The 14,659-nt window shown below is 47.2% G+C and overlaps 1 protein-coding gene, 1 long non-coding RNA gene and 1 pseudogene across 4 annotated transcripts in view; 2 read left to right on the top strand and 1 right to left on the bottom strand.

Annotated features, from left to right (window-relative positions):
• The window catches only part of LOC125961290 (uncharacterized), a 109,789-nt gene that overhangs the window by 12,433 nt on the left and 82,697 nt on the right, over positions 1-14,659 (top strand). The window lies entirely within an intron of this gene.
• VSIG10 (V-set and immunoglobulin domain containing 10) overlaps positions 4,679-14,659 on the top strand; it is a 37,138-nt gene continuing 27,157 nt past the window's right edge. The window contains exons 1-2 of one of the 3 annotated variants that reach the window (XM_033408575.2): positions 4,680-5,588; positions 12,368-12,649. In XM_033408575.2, coding sequence (XP_033264466.1) covers positions 5,510-5,588; positions 12,368-12,649 — 361 coding nt within the window. In that variant the 5' untranslated portion in view covers positions 4,680-5,509. Of the gene's footprint in view, positions 5,589-12,367; positions 12,650-14,659 lie in introns of all 3 variants that reach the window. The other 2 variants (XM_004281481.3, XM_049698212.1) reach the window with 2 other exon arrangements.
• LOC117197271 (40S ribosomal protein S27-like) lies at positions 10,179-10,339 on the bottom strand (annotated as a pseudogene).

Here is a 14,659-nt window from a genome sequence, read left to right as displayed (position 1 = left end):
AACTAGTTAGTTGTCAAAAACACACAATGTCTATTTTTAATATAAAGTTAGGGGAAAAAAGTAGGAATGAAAACTGTAAAATGTCATCACAACTTCATAAAAAAAAAGAAAATCACGCATTGGAACGCAGCAGAAAAGTTCCTGGTGATGATAGTGATTACTTCTAGATGACTTATGGTTACATTTTCTTTTCTCTCTTTGTTTTTTCATTATTCTAGACTAAGCATAACATGCTCATGTTTATAATCAGGAACACAGCAAATGCTATCTAAAAAATAGACAACTTCAGGAAAATGCTTCATCCAAGCTTTCTCAGGATACCCTGAGATTATTAAGTTCTTCTGTCCCCATGAATTCAATACCTTTGTGACTGCCAATCCACATGTCCCGATTTGGAGTTAGGAAGGTAACTTTTATGTTGGCCGACAAATGCACTCAATAGGTGAGGGCGAGAGCAGAGAACAGGAGTTGTTTTGTTTTTTGTTTTTTCCTTTGGCCACGCAGCTTGCAGGATCTTAGTCCCCTGACCAAGGATTGAACCTGGGCCCCTGGCAGTGAGAGCGCAGAGTCCTAACCACTGGACTGCCAGGGAATTCCTGAGAACAGGAGTTTGATGGGAGAATGTATTCACCTGAGTCATCTGGTACAACTGGCTCCCAGCAGGTCTCCTCCTGGATAATCCTGTTGTTTCCCACCTTGGAGTCGTCTTATGGGGGGAAAGTGGTCTGTTCCAGAGGTACTGCCTCTGGAGAGCTGCCTATAGTTCAGTAACTTCACAGTGATAACTTGCAATTGGTTGTCGTGCACGTATTTACACCATGGAAATTGGCGGACACTACAATCACCCTCACTGCCACCAGCCGAGCATCTGTGGTTCCACATTCACCAGCACAGGCTGGGCTCCTTTCATCCTTTAGGATGAGTGAGCCATGCATCTCTTTTCAGCTGCTGGTTGCCCATTTCTCAGGGCACTGGATGATCACTTTCCTGATGCCTCAGTAAGCAGCATTTTATCTTCTGAGGGTGGATCTGCTTCCAAGTCCCGTGGTTCTTTGTCATTTGGAGACACTGAACTTCAAGCTCTTGGTCTTGAGTCCAGAGAGGAGACGCTGGGCTTTGGTCAAAAATAGATTCATTTTGCAACTCTGTATTTTTCGTTTTCCCATCTCATCCTGCCAGCTTTGTTTTTGGCCGCACCTTGCGGGATCTTAGTTCCCAGACGGGGGATGGAAAGCAGGGCCCCAGCAGTGAAAGTGTGGAGTCCTAACCACTGGACCACCAGGGAAGTCCCCCAGCCAGCTTCTTTTTGAAACTTCGCCGGATTTGGAACTTTCTTGCTACAGCACCTGCACCTCAATTCTTTTCTTCTGGGCAGAAGGCAGAGGAGAGGTGAGAGAAGGTGGTGTTTGGGGAAGGGTTAGCAGGCTTTCTTCTCCAGAGAAGAAGCCAGGTTGATTTTGTTGCCCCTGGTTTCTGAGGCACCAGCCTGTGGGTCCCCGACCCATCCAAGAAGGCATGAGTAGGATTTTGACATCCACCTCCTAGTAATGCTTTTTTTTAAAATTAATTTTTTATTGGAGTATAGTTGATTTACAATGTTGTGTTAGTTTCTGCCTGTACAGCAAAGTGAATCAGGTATACATACATATACATATATCCACTCTCTTCTAGACTCCATTCTCATATAGGTCATTACAGAGCACTGAATAGAGTTCTCTGTGCTATACAGTAGGTTTCCATTATCTTTTATATATAGTAGTGTGTATATGTCAATCCCAATCTCCCTTTTTATTCCCCCTCCATAGTTCTAATTCTATAGTTTTATAGCACACGGTAGGCATCCCACTAGACAGACCTCTCAGTAATTCTTGAAGTGAGGGGTCCAGAGCTGGACCTGAGGGGCCAGGCTGCTATCTGAGCTGTTCCCAACTGGCCCGCCCTTTCTGAGCCCCCAGGAGAGGTTGAACGGAGAAGCACGTTGTTGCTAAGAAACCTTTCAGCATTACCTCTAGGGAGGGGACTTGGCAAGAGGAGTAGTGGGGCGGAAATAATAGGTGGCTGGATGGCTTCAAAGACCCAGGCTGCAGGAGCGCTGGCTCTGGAGTCAGGCAGGAGCCCCACCCCATTCCTCCCACCAAGACTGATCAAGATGACACCGCCTCATGGGACTTCCCTGGCGGTCCAGTGGTTAAGACTCTGTGCTCCCAATGCAGGGAGCACGGGTTCAATCCCTGGTCAGGGGAACTAAGGTCCTGCATGCAGCACAGGCGTGGCCAAAAGAAGAAAAAAAAAAAAGATGACACCCCCTCAGACCTGGGTTCAAATCCAGACTCCCCCATTTACTTGAGATGTAAATTGGCCGCTCTGAGCCATATGTCAATTGGGAAGGGTAATGAATGAATGGACACAAAGCACCTAAAATAGAGTAAGTTTTTTCAATTCTTGGGAGGTGAAAATGAAACAAAACAAAAACAGCCATGTGTAGCAGCCTGAGCTGAGAGGTGTTTGAGCCTCATGTTTAATATCTGGTTGCAGGATTTAGGAGTCCTGACAGGTTCTGTTGGGGCGCATCTCAAATGACAGACCCCAAAGCGATGCTTTAAAGACTTTTGAGTCCCTTACTTTATCTTCACGGCCATCCCATGAGGTAAACATTGACTATAAGGTGCAGATAGGTGAAACTAGGGCTTTGAAAGACCCCTACCTTGCTAGAGACCCCACAGTGAACCCCCAACTCACCCCCAATGTCACTGTTCTAGGTAGGGCATTTTCCACTGTCCAGAGTGGCCTGAAACACAACTGGATGTTACGGCAGGGCACTTCCTAACAAGTCCTGTCTCAGAGTCAGCAACAGCCTTCCCCAAACCAGAGAGAGTGGGTGCTTCCTGGGCCAGCTCTGTCCCACACTGAGTGGTCTGGAGGCTTCCTTTGAGCCCTGCTCAGGGAAATGCCCATGTCTGCTGGTCTGGTGACATCCAAAACATCCAGGCTATAAAGAAAAAAATACTGCCTGCCATTCCAGTTCTACAAGGATCAAGCTGCTAGCCACTGCAGTGGCCCACAACAGTGCAACCTCTGGGGAATTCAGGATGGAGAAAACAGGAAACATTCTGTGCTTTGGATATACAGGCCCCTAAATGGTTAAGATGCATATCTAAGGAAAAATTTCAAATGACCCCCAATTCTTGCATCTTTCCGTACATAGAAAAATGCTAAAATCATTAACTTAAGATGTCTGTTCTTTGTTGTTATCAGTAATCTTTTGATGCTTGACTACATGTTTTTCCCAGCGAAAAAGATCATGTACATCCTGGATTGTACCTTACCTCTTCGAGTGGTTCCTCAGAGCTAACTGAGAGACTGTCTCTGGGGCTGTGGTCCTCAGTAAGGTCTCGAAATTCAACTTAACTCATAACTTTTACATTGCACATTTTTCTTTCAAGTAGACAAGACCATGGCAGCCTTTGTGTAAGTGACAAGATTGGAACTTGGTTTGGCAGGAATTGGAGTCAGACAGACATGGGTTCCAGACCTGGCTTTACCACAAACCGGCTTTGTGACCTGGAGCTTAACTTCCTAGCTGTGGGTTTCTCACTTGTAAAATGGGATTGAATGATTCTTTAGGTCCAAGGGTTGGAGGGAGGGCCCAGTGAGATTAAGTTTCTAAAACTGCTTTAGAAAAAGGCCCCAGCTATGCAAATGTGAGGTGCTCTAATCACTGTTGTAAAATATCCTGTGGGAGGTTGATCCTTGTAGGAGTGGAGAACTGGTCAAGAGACTGTCCATTTGATTCAGCAAATATACCAGGAGGGTGTGCTCTGAGCAAGTCCCCCTGTGAGGCACCAGTAGGGTCACAGAAAATTCCAGACCCTCAGCTGAAAACTTGTCACTTATTAATTGTACTTATATCTTGTTAACTTCAGGTGAGGATGTGAGGTGTTTGTCAGGAAAGCTTGAGCAGCTTCAATATCAAAACCAATCAACTTTCATTGGTCTATTTAACAAATATATATTGGGTGGTAACCGAGGTGCCGGGCACGGGGAAGACAGGACAGTGCGTCCTGGACATACTTTACTTTCCATCACCAAGTAAAAGATGAAAAACAGAAACAAAAGGGGGAGAGGAAGGAGGAAAACTTTGAGGAGCTGGCTGAAGAGGTAAAATCATTGAGCAGAAGAGGAAAAAAAGGAACCGTGCAGCATCATGGCTCAGTTCATGGGTGAAACATACACTTTTAGTGGTTTCAAGAGGATTTCCTCATGGAAAACGTATTTCAGTAAGGGGCCTTTGGGCAACAGATCGAATGATTTTCTTAATAGCATTGTTTGTTTTTTCCCCAACATTTTATGATGAGATGAGGGGGAAATGTTCAAACATAGAAAAATCCAAAGAAGGGGAACACTCCCATATCCACTTCCTAGAGTCTACAGTTAGTATTTCACTCTATTAGTTGCAGTTTTGTTTCTTTCAAGAGGAAGTTTCTGGTAGGGCTGTTTCAAGGATCAGCTCTTCCTGAGTATATCATAACCGTGTTTTCCCTAGGACAGAAGGCTGGGATGGGGGTGTGGCAGGAAGAGGGGGATTTTAGACTGGGAATGAAGTTCTCTGGGAACCAGACTGGATGGGGGTGGGGGAACTAAAAAGGAAAAACAAAAAAGCTCCCGGAACCCAGTTCCGCTGCCCTGGCTCTTACTGTGTGGTCTCAGCCAGTTAACCGGAGGACCAGAGTCTCGTGGCTGCTCTTGGCTGGAAGGTCTAAGGGATCATTTTTCTCCTGCTCTAGACTTGCCTTCCTTCTGCAAAGGGTAGAGAAAGGCAGCGATGGCGGCCCTGGCGTCCGCCCGGGGCACAGGAAAACAACTAAGAATCCCTAGAACAGCTAAGCCGAGGGGACCCTGAATTCTGCCCCTTGGCAGGCGACCCCTCCGGCTCGCGACGCTCCTCCGGGCGCCGCATCCGGAGCGCCCGGGAGGTAGCAGCCGGCGGGCCGGGGCGAGGGTGCCGTCCTGCAGCAGCCGCAGGCCTTTGCCCGGCCCAGCCCGGCTGAGTGGGCTCGGGGAGGGACCAGCTTCTGTGCTCCTCCCCAGGCCTGCCCCGACCCGGCTCGGCGCGCCCCGGCGTGCGCCCTTTGCGTAAAGCCCTCCTCCCGGGCCAAGGTAGAGGAAGTTGGGCTCCCGCCTGGATGGGCGGGAGGGAGCCCAGCTCCTGTTGTTTTCCGCCAGCGGGAGTGGGTGGCGGGCGCAGGGGGCGGGGTGCGCCCTCCCACCCCGGGACGGGCGCTCGGGAGAGAGAATCGCGCTCGGAGCCCAGCGCAGCTCCCAGACCCTGACATCGGGCTCACCCCAAGCATCCTTCCTGGGGGTTGCGGAAAGTGGAGTTACTCTCTCGTTCCGAGGACCTGGGAGGAGCACTCAGTACTACCCCAGGAGCAGGAGTCCTTGGGGGCGCACACCCAGCCAAGCCGGAGCCTGCGTTTCCCGAGGGGCCCCTGCCCGCATCTGGGGCGAGATGGCCGCAGGCGTCCGGGCGTCCGAGCCCCGGGTCCTCGTCTGCCTCGGGGCGCTACTGGCCCGCTGGGTCGCCGCAGGTAAGGGGCTGCGATCTGGAGGGAAAAGTTGAGTTTTGCCAGTCAACGGTGGGGAGGGAGAGCCGGGGACCGAGTTCCCTCCGACTCTGCCGGATCCAGTTGTGCCGCGGCCCCGAAGTCGCCCCGGGAGGATCTTGAGTTTCCTGCTTGCAGCTTGGCTTTTTGCAGGAAGGAATTTTCCCGGACGCTTGATAGAAGGCGAGACATCCCCACCCTTGGAGTGCGCAGCCGGCGAGGCTCGAGGGGCCTGCGGAGAGGTGATGGGAAAATTGGGGAAATCGAAGATGGGAGTTTTGAAGATGGGAAAATTGAAGAGGCGTAAAATATTTATTTTTATTTTTTTTAAGCGTCGGATGTAAATTCGCGTTCTGGTTTTACGTGCTGCGATGGTTCTCAAATTCGAGTCTCCTTTATTTTCCTCTCCTCCCTCTGCCCAAGGTTGAACTTGCACCTGTAACCTGTGAATTTCCCTACACACTCCTGCAAGCCGACCTGTGTGGACTGTCGCAAAGTTGTGCTTTTCTCCTTCACTTAAATAACAAAACAAAACAAAACTTTTACTTTGAAATAATTTCAGACTTACAGAAAACTTCCCCTACACTTGACATCACCTCTTACACTTGACATGATTGGCGAAAGGTCTTAAACGGTTCATCTCTGCTCTGCCTTGTAACAATAAAGAATAGAGGGTTGCTTACAAAAACATATAGAATTTTAAAAAGATCGAAAAATTACTTTTGAATTTAATTCACCAGCGAATGCATGTGAGAGGACTCGGGTTGAGGGAAAGGAGATGCAGTTTCCCAGAATACTTGCAGAGTCCTATTTTCAGGGTTACCCAGTCCAGCACACCCAGCTGATCTCTTGTAGGTTCCTAGAGGAATTGCCTGCCCTACCCCGAGCTTCCTAGCAGCAAGTGCCCAAACTTCCTAATTGTGAGGCTCTCCCATGTTTTTATTTTGCTTTGTTTTTAGCAATTATTTAAAAATAGTAAAATTTCTCATGAGCTAGATTTCTCCTTTAAATGGAAAACTCTGAGGATCTGGCAGCACATGGCCTGCTTTCCCACGTGGAACTGAGCAGTGGTTACCCATTTTCATCTAGGGCAGGTGACTGCAAATTGGTTCCCCCTCTCCCTGCTGCAGTACTTACCCCTGGCCCACTACAGCCATGGACATGACCTGCTGGCCCCTCCAGGCATATACTTAGTGGTCACTGTGCTGTGAGGAGGAGAAGCGGACACACGGCCTCCAGCTGGCCGACCCTGAAAGTTAAAGGTGATTGTGTATTCCCTTTTCCCCAGCTGTGTGCAGCTGTGTACCGCACTGTGAATATCAAGGGCCTTGGGACATCAGAACCCTGAGCTGAAATCTGTACTGGAATGAACTGGCTGCAGCTCACCTCACAGGGAGGCTTCCTCCACTGCTATGCCCAGTTATTTTCATGCCCAGGCCAAGTTCACCTTTGTGTACGGTGCCAGGGGGCTTGCCTCGCTTGATGTATTTTTGGTTTTTTATTTATTTTATTTTTTAAACTTTTATTATTTTTTATTAATTTTTATTGGAGTATAGTTGCTTTACAATGTTGTGTTAGTTTCTGCTGTACAGCAAAGTGAATCAGCTATAAGTATATACGTATCCACTCTTTTTTAGATTTCCTTCCCATTTAGGTCACCACAGATCATTGAGTAGAGACCCCTGTACTATACCTTTGTATTTTTGTTCTTTGTTTTTCAAGTCGGAAGTTGTCTGGGGGGAAAATATTGTCTTTCTCCTGTCACTTAACTCTGGACAATGTTCATACCCCCCACTGTCACCTCAGGTTGTAAACCTGGGGTCATTCCTGGGGAAAGGTTGGTAGGGAAAAAAATAAATGTTTGAGTACAATGTCAACTCTGTAAATGATAATATGAAGGCAGCGCTGGGAAATGGTTGTTTCTATTGCCCCTTCCTTTGGTCCGTATTCTGCATTTAAGGTTGGGGGACCTTCGGGGACCCTCTGGGCACCTGGTGGACGACTTCTAGTAACACAAACTGTTACTGTGTCTTATTGTCTCACCCTTCTGGTTGGGAGACCAGAGTAAATTCCTGTGACCTGGAGCATTGAAGACCTGAATAGCAGTCCCAGCTCTCACAATGGCTTGTGTGGGACCTTAAGTAAATCACTTAATCTTTCTGAACCTCAATTTTCTCAACTGTAAAATGAGGGGGTTTAGGATGATCAATCATGGAACTAGTGCACCCTCAGGGACCACTCATTCCTTGTCCATGTCAGACATCACTAGTTGATGACTGTAATTCTTCTCCACTGAGCCCTGACTCAGCCTGCCCTCACCTTTAACCCAGCCCTCAGGACTGAAGGATCTCTAAGGTCACTTTCAGTGGTTAAAAAGAATGGAGTGAGCAAAGCCAGGAGAAGTGAAATGCCTTAAGATGGTGTATTTTGTGGTTATGTCATTCTACTCCTTGGAGGAAAAGACGATGTTAGCTCAAGTTCCAAGACTAAAGTTTCGCCAGGGCTTTTGCCAAGGAGCCGGGGAAGGGGCAGGTCTGCAGATCTCGTGAACACACGTTGCATCTGTAATTCTCCCGTACTTCTCTCCTCAGTGGGGATTGCCACTGAGAACTTGGGTCCCCAGGCCTAATTGTTTAAAAATAATTCTCACTTGCTTTTTTTTTTTTTTTTTTTGCGGTACGCGGGCCTCTCACTGCTGTGGCCTCCCCCATTGCGGAGCACAGGCTCCGGACGCGCAGGCTCAGCGGCCATGGCTCACGAGCCCAGCCGCTCCGCGGCATGTGGGATCTTCCCGGAACGGGGCACGAACCCGTGTCCCCTGCATCGGCAGGCGGACTCTCAACCACTGCGCCACCAGGGAAGCCCTCACTTGCTTTTTAAAGTGATTGTTCAGAAGCGCTTCTTGCTTGTTTCAGAATCTCTAGCATTAGGTGACATTTTCTGCCTTCCAGCAAGTGACTTAGAATTTTTTTTTTTTCCATCTTGCCCTGGCTTTGGGGAATGGTGTGGCCAAAATGGGGAAGAAGTCAGAATGTCCTGTGGCTCCAGGCTGACTGATCTTTCAGAGGGAGCCCCTTCTAACCAGACAAAAGGCCAAATACAGATAACTGTTACTCTTTCTTTTATGAAAGGGAAGGTATTCCAAAGGCAGGTAGCAGTTAATTTTTTTATAACAACCTAATTGAGATATATTTTACATAGCATACACTTCACCCTTTTAAACTGTACAATTCAGTGGTGTTTAGTATATTCACAAGATTATGCAACCATTACCACTAATTCCAGAACACTAATTCATCACCGCAAAGAGCAGCCCACTACTTAAGTATTAACTGTCACTCGTCACTACCCGCCCCCATCCCCAGACAAGCCACTTCCCCAGCTCTAGACAATAGCTAATCTACTTTCTATCTCCATAGATTTGCCTATTTGGACATTTCATATAAGTGGAATCACACAATATGTTGTCTTTTATGACTGCCTTCTTTCACTTAGCATAGTGTTTTCAAGATTCATCCATGCTGTAGCATTCGGCCTTTTTATAGCCTAATAATATTCCCGTTGTATGGATATACCACATTTTATTTATCCATTCATCAGTTGATGGGCATTTGGGTTGTTTCCACCTTTTGGCTGTTATGAATAACTGTGAGCATGCATGTACAAGTTTTTGTGTAGATATGTTTTCATTTCTCTTGGATATACACCTAGGAGTGGAATTGCTGAGTCATATGATAATTTTAACCTTGTGAGGAAATGCCAAACTCTTTACCAGTGTAGCTGCACCATTTAAAAATCCTATTAACAATGTATAATGGTTCCAGTTTCTCCACATCTTTGCCAACACTTGTTATTGTCATTGATTTTAGCCATTCTAGTGGGTGTGAAGTGTTAGGTATCTTACCATGGGTTTTTTTTTTTTTTTTTTTTTTTTGCTGTATGTGGGCCCCTCACCGCTGTGGCCTCTCCTGCTGTGGAGCACAGGCTCTGGACGCACAGGCCCAGCGGCCATGGCTCATGGGCCCAGCCGCTCCACGGCATGTGGGATCTTCCCAGACCAGGGCACGAACCCGTGTCCCCTGCATCTGCAGGGGGACTCTCAACCACTGCGCCACCAGGGAAGCCCTTTACCGTGGTTTTGATCTGCCTTTCTCTAGTGACTAATGATGAGCATCTTTTCATGTGTGTATTGACCTTTTGTCTATCTTTTAGAGAAATGTCTATTCAAATCCTTTGCCCATTTTTTAAATGTATTATTTGTCTTCTTATTGTTGAGTTGTGAGAGTTCTTTATATATTCTGGATACAAATCCCTTCTCAGATGTGATTTGCAAATATTTTCTCCCAGTCTGTGGGTTATCTTTTCACTTTTTTTTTTTTTTGTATCCAAACTGTGTTTATTGGGATGGTTTCCCATTCATCTTGATTCAGGGAAATTTTTTTTTTTAATTATTTATTTTTAACATCTTTATTGGAGTATAATTGCTTTACAATGGTGTGTTAGTTTCTGCTTTATAACAAAGTGAATCAGCTATACATATACATATATCCCTATATCTCCTCCCTCAGGGCGCTTTTAATACTGCTTCCGTCTAAAGGAGCATCCTTCTGTAAGCCTTGCTTTTCCTCCTGTAGGCTGGCAGAGGACAGTGGAGCAGCCAACACACAAAACTACTGTCTGTGCATATGGCTGAAGATGGTGGTGATTTTATAGCATCCTGGACATTTCACGTCCATGAAATAGGAACTGGGTAAAGGGCTTCCCTGGTGGCGCAGTGGTTGAGAGTCCCCCTGTTGAAGGCAGTTTATTTTGTAATGAAATATCATCTTTCACAAAACCCCAATATATTCACGTACTTCGAAAACTTCTGATGTGGTGGGAAAAGAACTGAATGGAGAAATCTAGACTCTAGTTGCTTGCTGCTCCCTTCTCATTGTAGGACTTTGGGCCAGCCCACTTCCCTTCTTTGCATCACACTTCTCTCATCTATTGAATGTGACAGCATGAGTAAGAGACCTTGTATTTGGGCACCGATTGTGGAGGGGGCTGGAAAATTGTGACACTTCTCAGCAAAACTGGCTGCATTCGCTTCTGTTTACCTGGTGGCAGTCTTATGCCAAATCAATTGCCTTAGCATTTGTCAGTCTTTTTTTTTTAATTTTTAAAAAACGTTTATTCAGCTGTGCCAGGTCTTAGTTGCAGCACACAGGATCTTTTAGTTGTGGAATGTAGGATCTAGTTCCCTGATCAGGGATCAAACCCAGGCTCCCTGCACTGGGAGCGGGAGTCTTAACTGCTGGACCACCAGGGAAGTTCCAGCATTTGTCAGTCTTGAATGAGCATCAGAATCACCTGGAGGGCTTGTTAAAGTGCAGAGTTCTACCTTCCACCACCCACCCCTGGTTTGTTTCTGATTTAGATGTTCTGGGTGGGACCTGATAATCTGCATTTCTAACAGTGCTGCTGCTGATCCGGGCTTTTCCTTCTGCCTGGGAACCCCAGCTTCACCTTCGCCTGGCTAATTCTTTCCTGTCCATCAGATCTCAGTATGGCTTCCTGGAGGAAGCTTCCCTGACAAAAACCACAGCTGGACTTAGGAGCCCCTTCTCTGAGCCACTGTTGTCTTATTTATCACACTGCATTGTAATTGCCAGTTTATTGTCTGTTTTCTCCACTAGACTGTGAGATCCTGGTGGTCTCTGTTTTGCCCACCATTAGCTCCCCAATGCCTGGCACAGAGCATGCCCCAAAGTCCTCACCGTGAGCTTGTTCTTGCCTGGAGCTGCTGAGAGGTCTTGCACTGGACTCGAGATGGAGAGAGACAGAGAGAGCAGCAGGAAAGAGGGAACAAAGCCAAAGCCCTCTTCCTTCCCCTCTTCTGGATTCCTAGGCAAATAAAACCACTGGGGTCCTGTATCAGTTATTTATTACCACAGCAATGCTGCATAACAAACAATGACAAAATGGCAATAAGTGCTTATTGCTCAAGGGTCTGTCATGGTTGGTCAGTTGGCTCTGCTGATCTTGCCTGGGCTCACTCACATGTCTGGGCGTCCACTGAGTGGCTGATGACTGATCTAGAATGGCCACAGCTGGGAGGATTGAGACAACTGGGGACTGCACCATATAGTTGTCATCCTCCCCCTGGCACATAAGCTAGGCATGTCCTTCTCAGGGTGGTGGCAGAAGGTGAGAGTGAGCAAGCCCAATTACACCAGTGCTTTTTAAGCCTCTGCTTGAACCGCATTTACTAACACCCCTTTGACCAGAGCAAGTCACATGGCCCTGCCAGAGTCAGAGTGGGAGGGCGCCACAGAGTGACATTGTGAAGGGCATGGATAGTGGGGAGAGGGGGTTATTAGGGCTGTTTGCAATTGTGATTCACCACAAGTTCATTACTGTCAGGTACTGGCCAATTATCCCAACAGGGTGGGGCTCTGTGTGTTATTGCATCTCAAAAACACATGCCTGATTTTTAAAAAATCTTAATGAAGAGGGACTGTGCAAAAAGGGAGATCAAGAAAGGTGGGGCTTCCCTGGTGGTGCAGTGGTTGGGAGTCCGCCTGCCGATGCAGGGGACGCGGGTTCGTGCCCCGGTCCGGGAGGATCCCACATGCCGCGGAGCGGCTGGGCCCGTGAGCCATGGCCGCTGAGCCTGCGCGTCCAGAGCCTGTGCTCCGCAACGGGAGAGGCCACAACAGTGAGAGGCCCGCGTACCGCAAAAAAAAAAAAAGGTGGTAACAGCCTGACCTTTCCTCACTCAGGACTGGAGGCTGTCGTCATTGGAGAAGTTCACGAGAATATCACGCTGCGCTGTGGCAACATCTTGGGACCGAGGGGCCTCATAACCTGGTACCGCAATGACTCGGAGCCTGTCTTCCTCCTGTCCTCCAATTCCAGCCTCCCGCCAGCCCAGCCACGCTTCTCTCTGGTGAATGCCAGCTCCCTGCACATGGAGGCGCTGAGCCTGCAGGATGAAGGGAACTACACCTGCTGGGAGGTCCTGAACGAGACTCGGTGGTTCCAGGTGTGGCTGCAGGTGGCCAGTAAGTGGTGGGTGGGGACTGAGACTGGCTGGCGTGGCGCTCAGAGCCTGGGACCCGAGGAGGCCTTTGGAGTCAATGGCCTGGGTTTCATTCTGGGCTCTGCTACCTGCAAGCTAAATGACCTCTCATACCTGTTATTTCCTCATCAGTATAGTGGAGATAAAAGGGATTCTTGCCACATAGAATTGCTGTGAGGAATAGATCCCAGTTTATCTATATACAGTGCTGTAAATGCTCCTGGCATATTAGTTAGCTTGTTAATATCATCCTCGCTATCAATCTCATTTTATTATGCAACAAAGTCAGAGTATAACATAATCAAGTCAGACTGACTGAGTTCCAATCCTAAGGCTAGGTCACCTTGAGTAAGTAAGTAGCTTAATAACTCTGTTTTTCAGTAGCTTTGGTTTTTCTTATTTGTTAATTGGGGACAATGCATTGCATACCTTATCAGGTATTTGCTCTTATGCTGTAGCGCTAAATGCAGGGCTTGGTATGAGCTACTGTTACTACTGTCTTTCCTAAATCAGTCTATCATGTCTGTCAATATATATGCATGAATTTAGAGCAAGGGTTGGCAAATCATAACCTGTGGACCATTTCTAGCCTGTTGCTATTTTTGTATGGCCTGCAAGTGACAAATTTTTTTTTACATTTTTAATGGTTGAAAAAAATCGAAAGAAGAATGATATTTGTGACATGTGAAAATTATATGAAATTCACATTTCGGTGTCCATAAATAAGGTCTTATTTGAACACAGCAACACTCATTCATTCCCATGTTATCTCTGACTGCCTTTAGTGCTACAACCTCAGAGCTGAGTGGCTGTGACACTGATTGTATGTCCTGCAGGGCCTAAAATATTTACTCTCTGGCCCCTACAGAAAAATTTGTTGGTCACTGGTTTAGAGGGATATCCACATTCTATACCCAGGGTGTGTCATTGAGTAGAAATACCCATGTGATCACTATTGCTCCCTGATTTTCTCATCTATAAATTATTTACTCATTCCTTTAGTCAATATGTATTTATTGAGAGCCCAATGCCAGGCACTATTCTAGGCACTGGGCCACAAGAATGGACAGGTCAGAGAAGGTCTCTACCCGTGTGGAGCTGACATCCTAGTAGGAGAAGACAGACAATAAGCAGGTAAACAAATGCATCAGGCAGTTTCATAGTGACAGGTGCTGGGCAGAGAATTGAGATGGGGTGATGCGATCAGATCCTCTGAAACACTTTACATTGGTGGGTCAGAGAGAAGCTTTTGGAAAGAGTGACATTGAAGCTGAATGATACGTAGGAGCCAGTCACATGAAGATAAGAGAGAGGGATCCAGGCAGAAATTGAACTAGCGCAAGATGGGTTGAACATGGTGCGTGTGTGGATGAGGGGAAGGCTGGTGTGGTGGGAACCCTGGGTGTGAGAGGGCAGGACGTGTGAGACATGGAAGGCAGGGCCAGACCATGTGGGGCCGGGTAGGACTGGTGTTATGGGTTGAATTGTGTCCCCCAGACAGATAGGTTGAAATCCTAACCCTCGATACCTGTGAACGTGACCTTATTTGGAAATAGGGTCTTTGCAGATATAATCAACTTAAGATGAGGTCATTAGGGTGGGCACTAATTAAAATTGACTGGTATCCTTATAAGAAGAGGAAAATGCATGCAAAGACAGAGACACAGGGAGAATGTCGTACTGTGGCAGAAGCAGAGATTGGAGTAATGTAGCTGCAAGCAAAGGAATGCCAAAGATGGACGGCCATAACCAGCAGCCAGGGAAGAGACAAGGAAGGGTTCTCTCCTAGAGCCTTCAGAGGAGTACAGCCCTCCTAGCACCTGATTTCATACTTCTGGCCTCCAGAACAGTGGTAGAATCAATTTCTGTTGTTTTAAGCCATCTGGTTTGACTTACTTTGTTAAGGCAGCCCCAGGACACTAATACACCTGGTCAAAAATTGGGATTTTATTCTGGGTGCAGGAGGAACTCCTGGAGCTGTAAGCAAGCAGGG

Source organism: Orcinus orca, chromosome 15 (genome assembly GCF_937001465.1).
Source record: "Orcinus orca chromosome 15, mOrcOrc1.1, whole genome shotgun sequence".
NCBI lineage: Eukaryota > Metazoa > Chordata > Mammalia > Artiodactyla > Delphinidae > Orcinus > Orcinus orca.
Note: the sequence above shows the minus strand (reverse complement) of the source record. Positions and strands in the feature narration are given on the sequence as shown.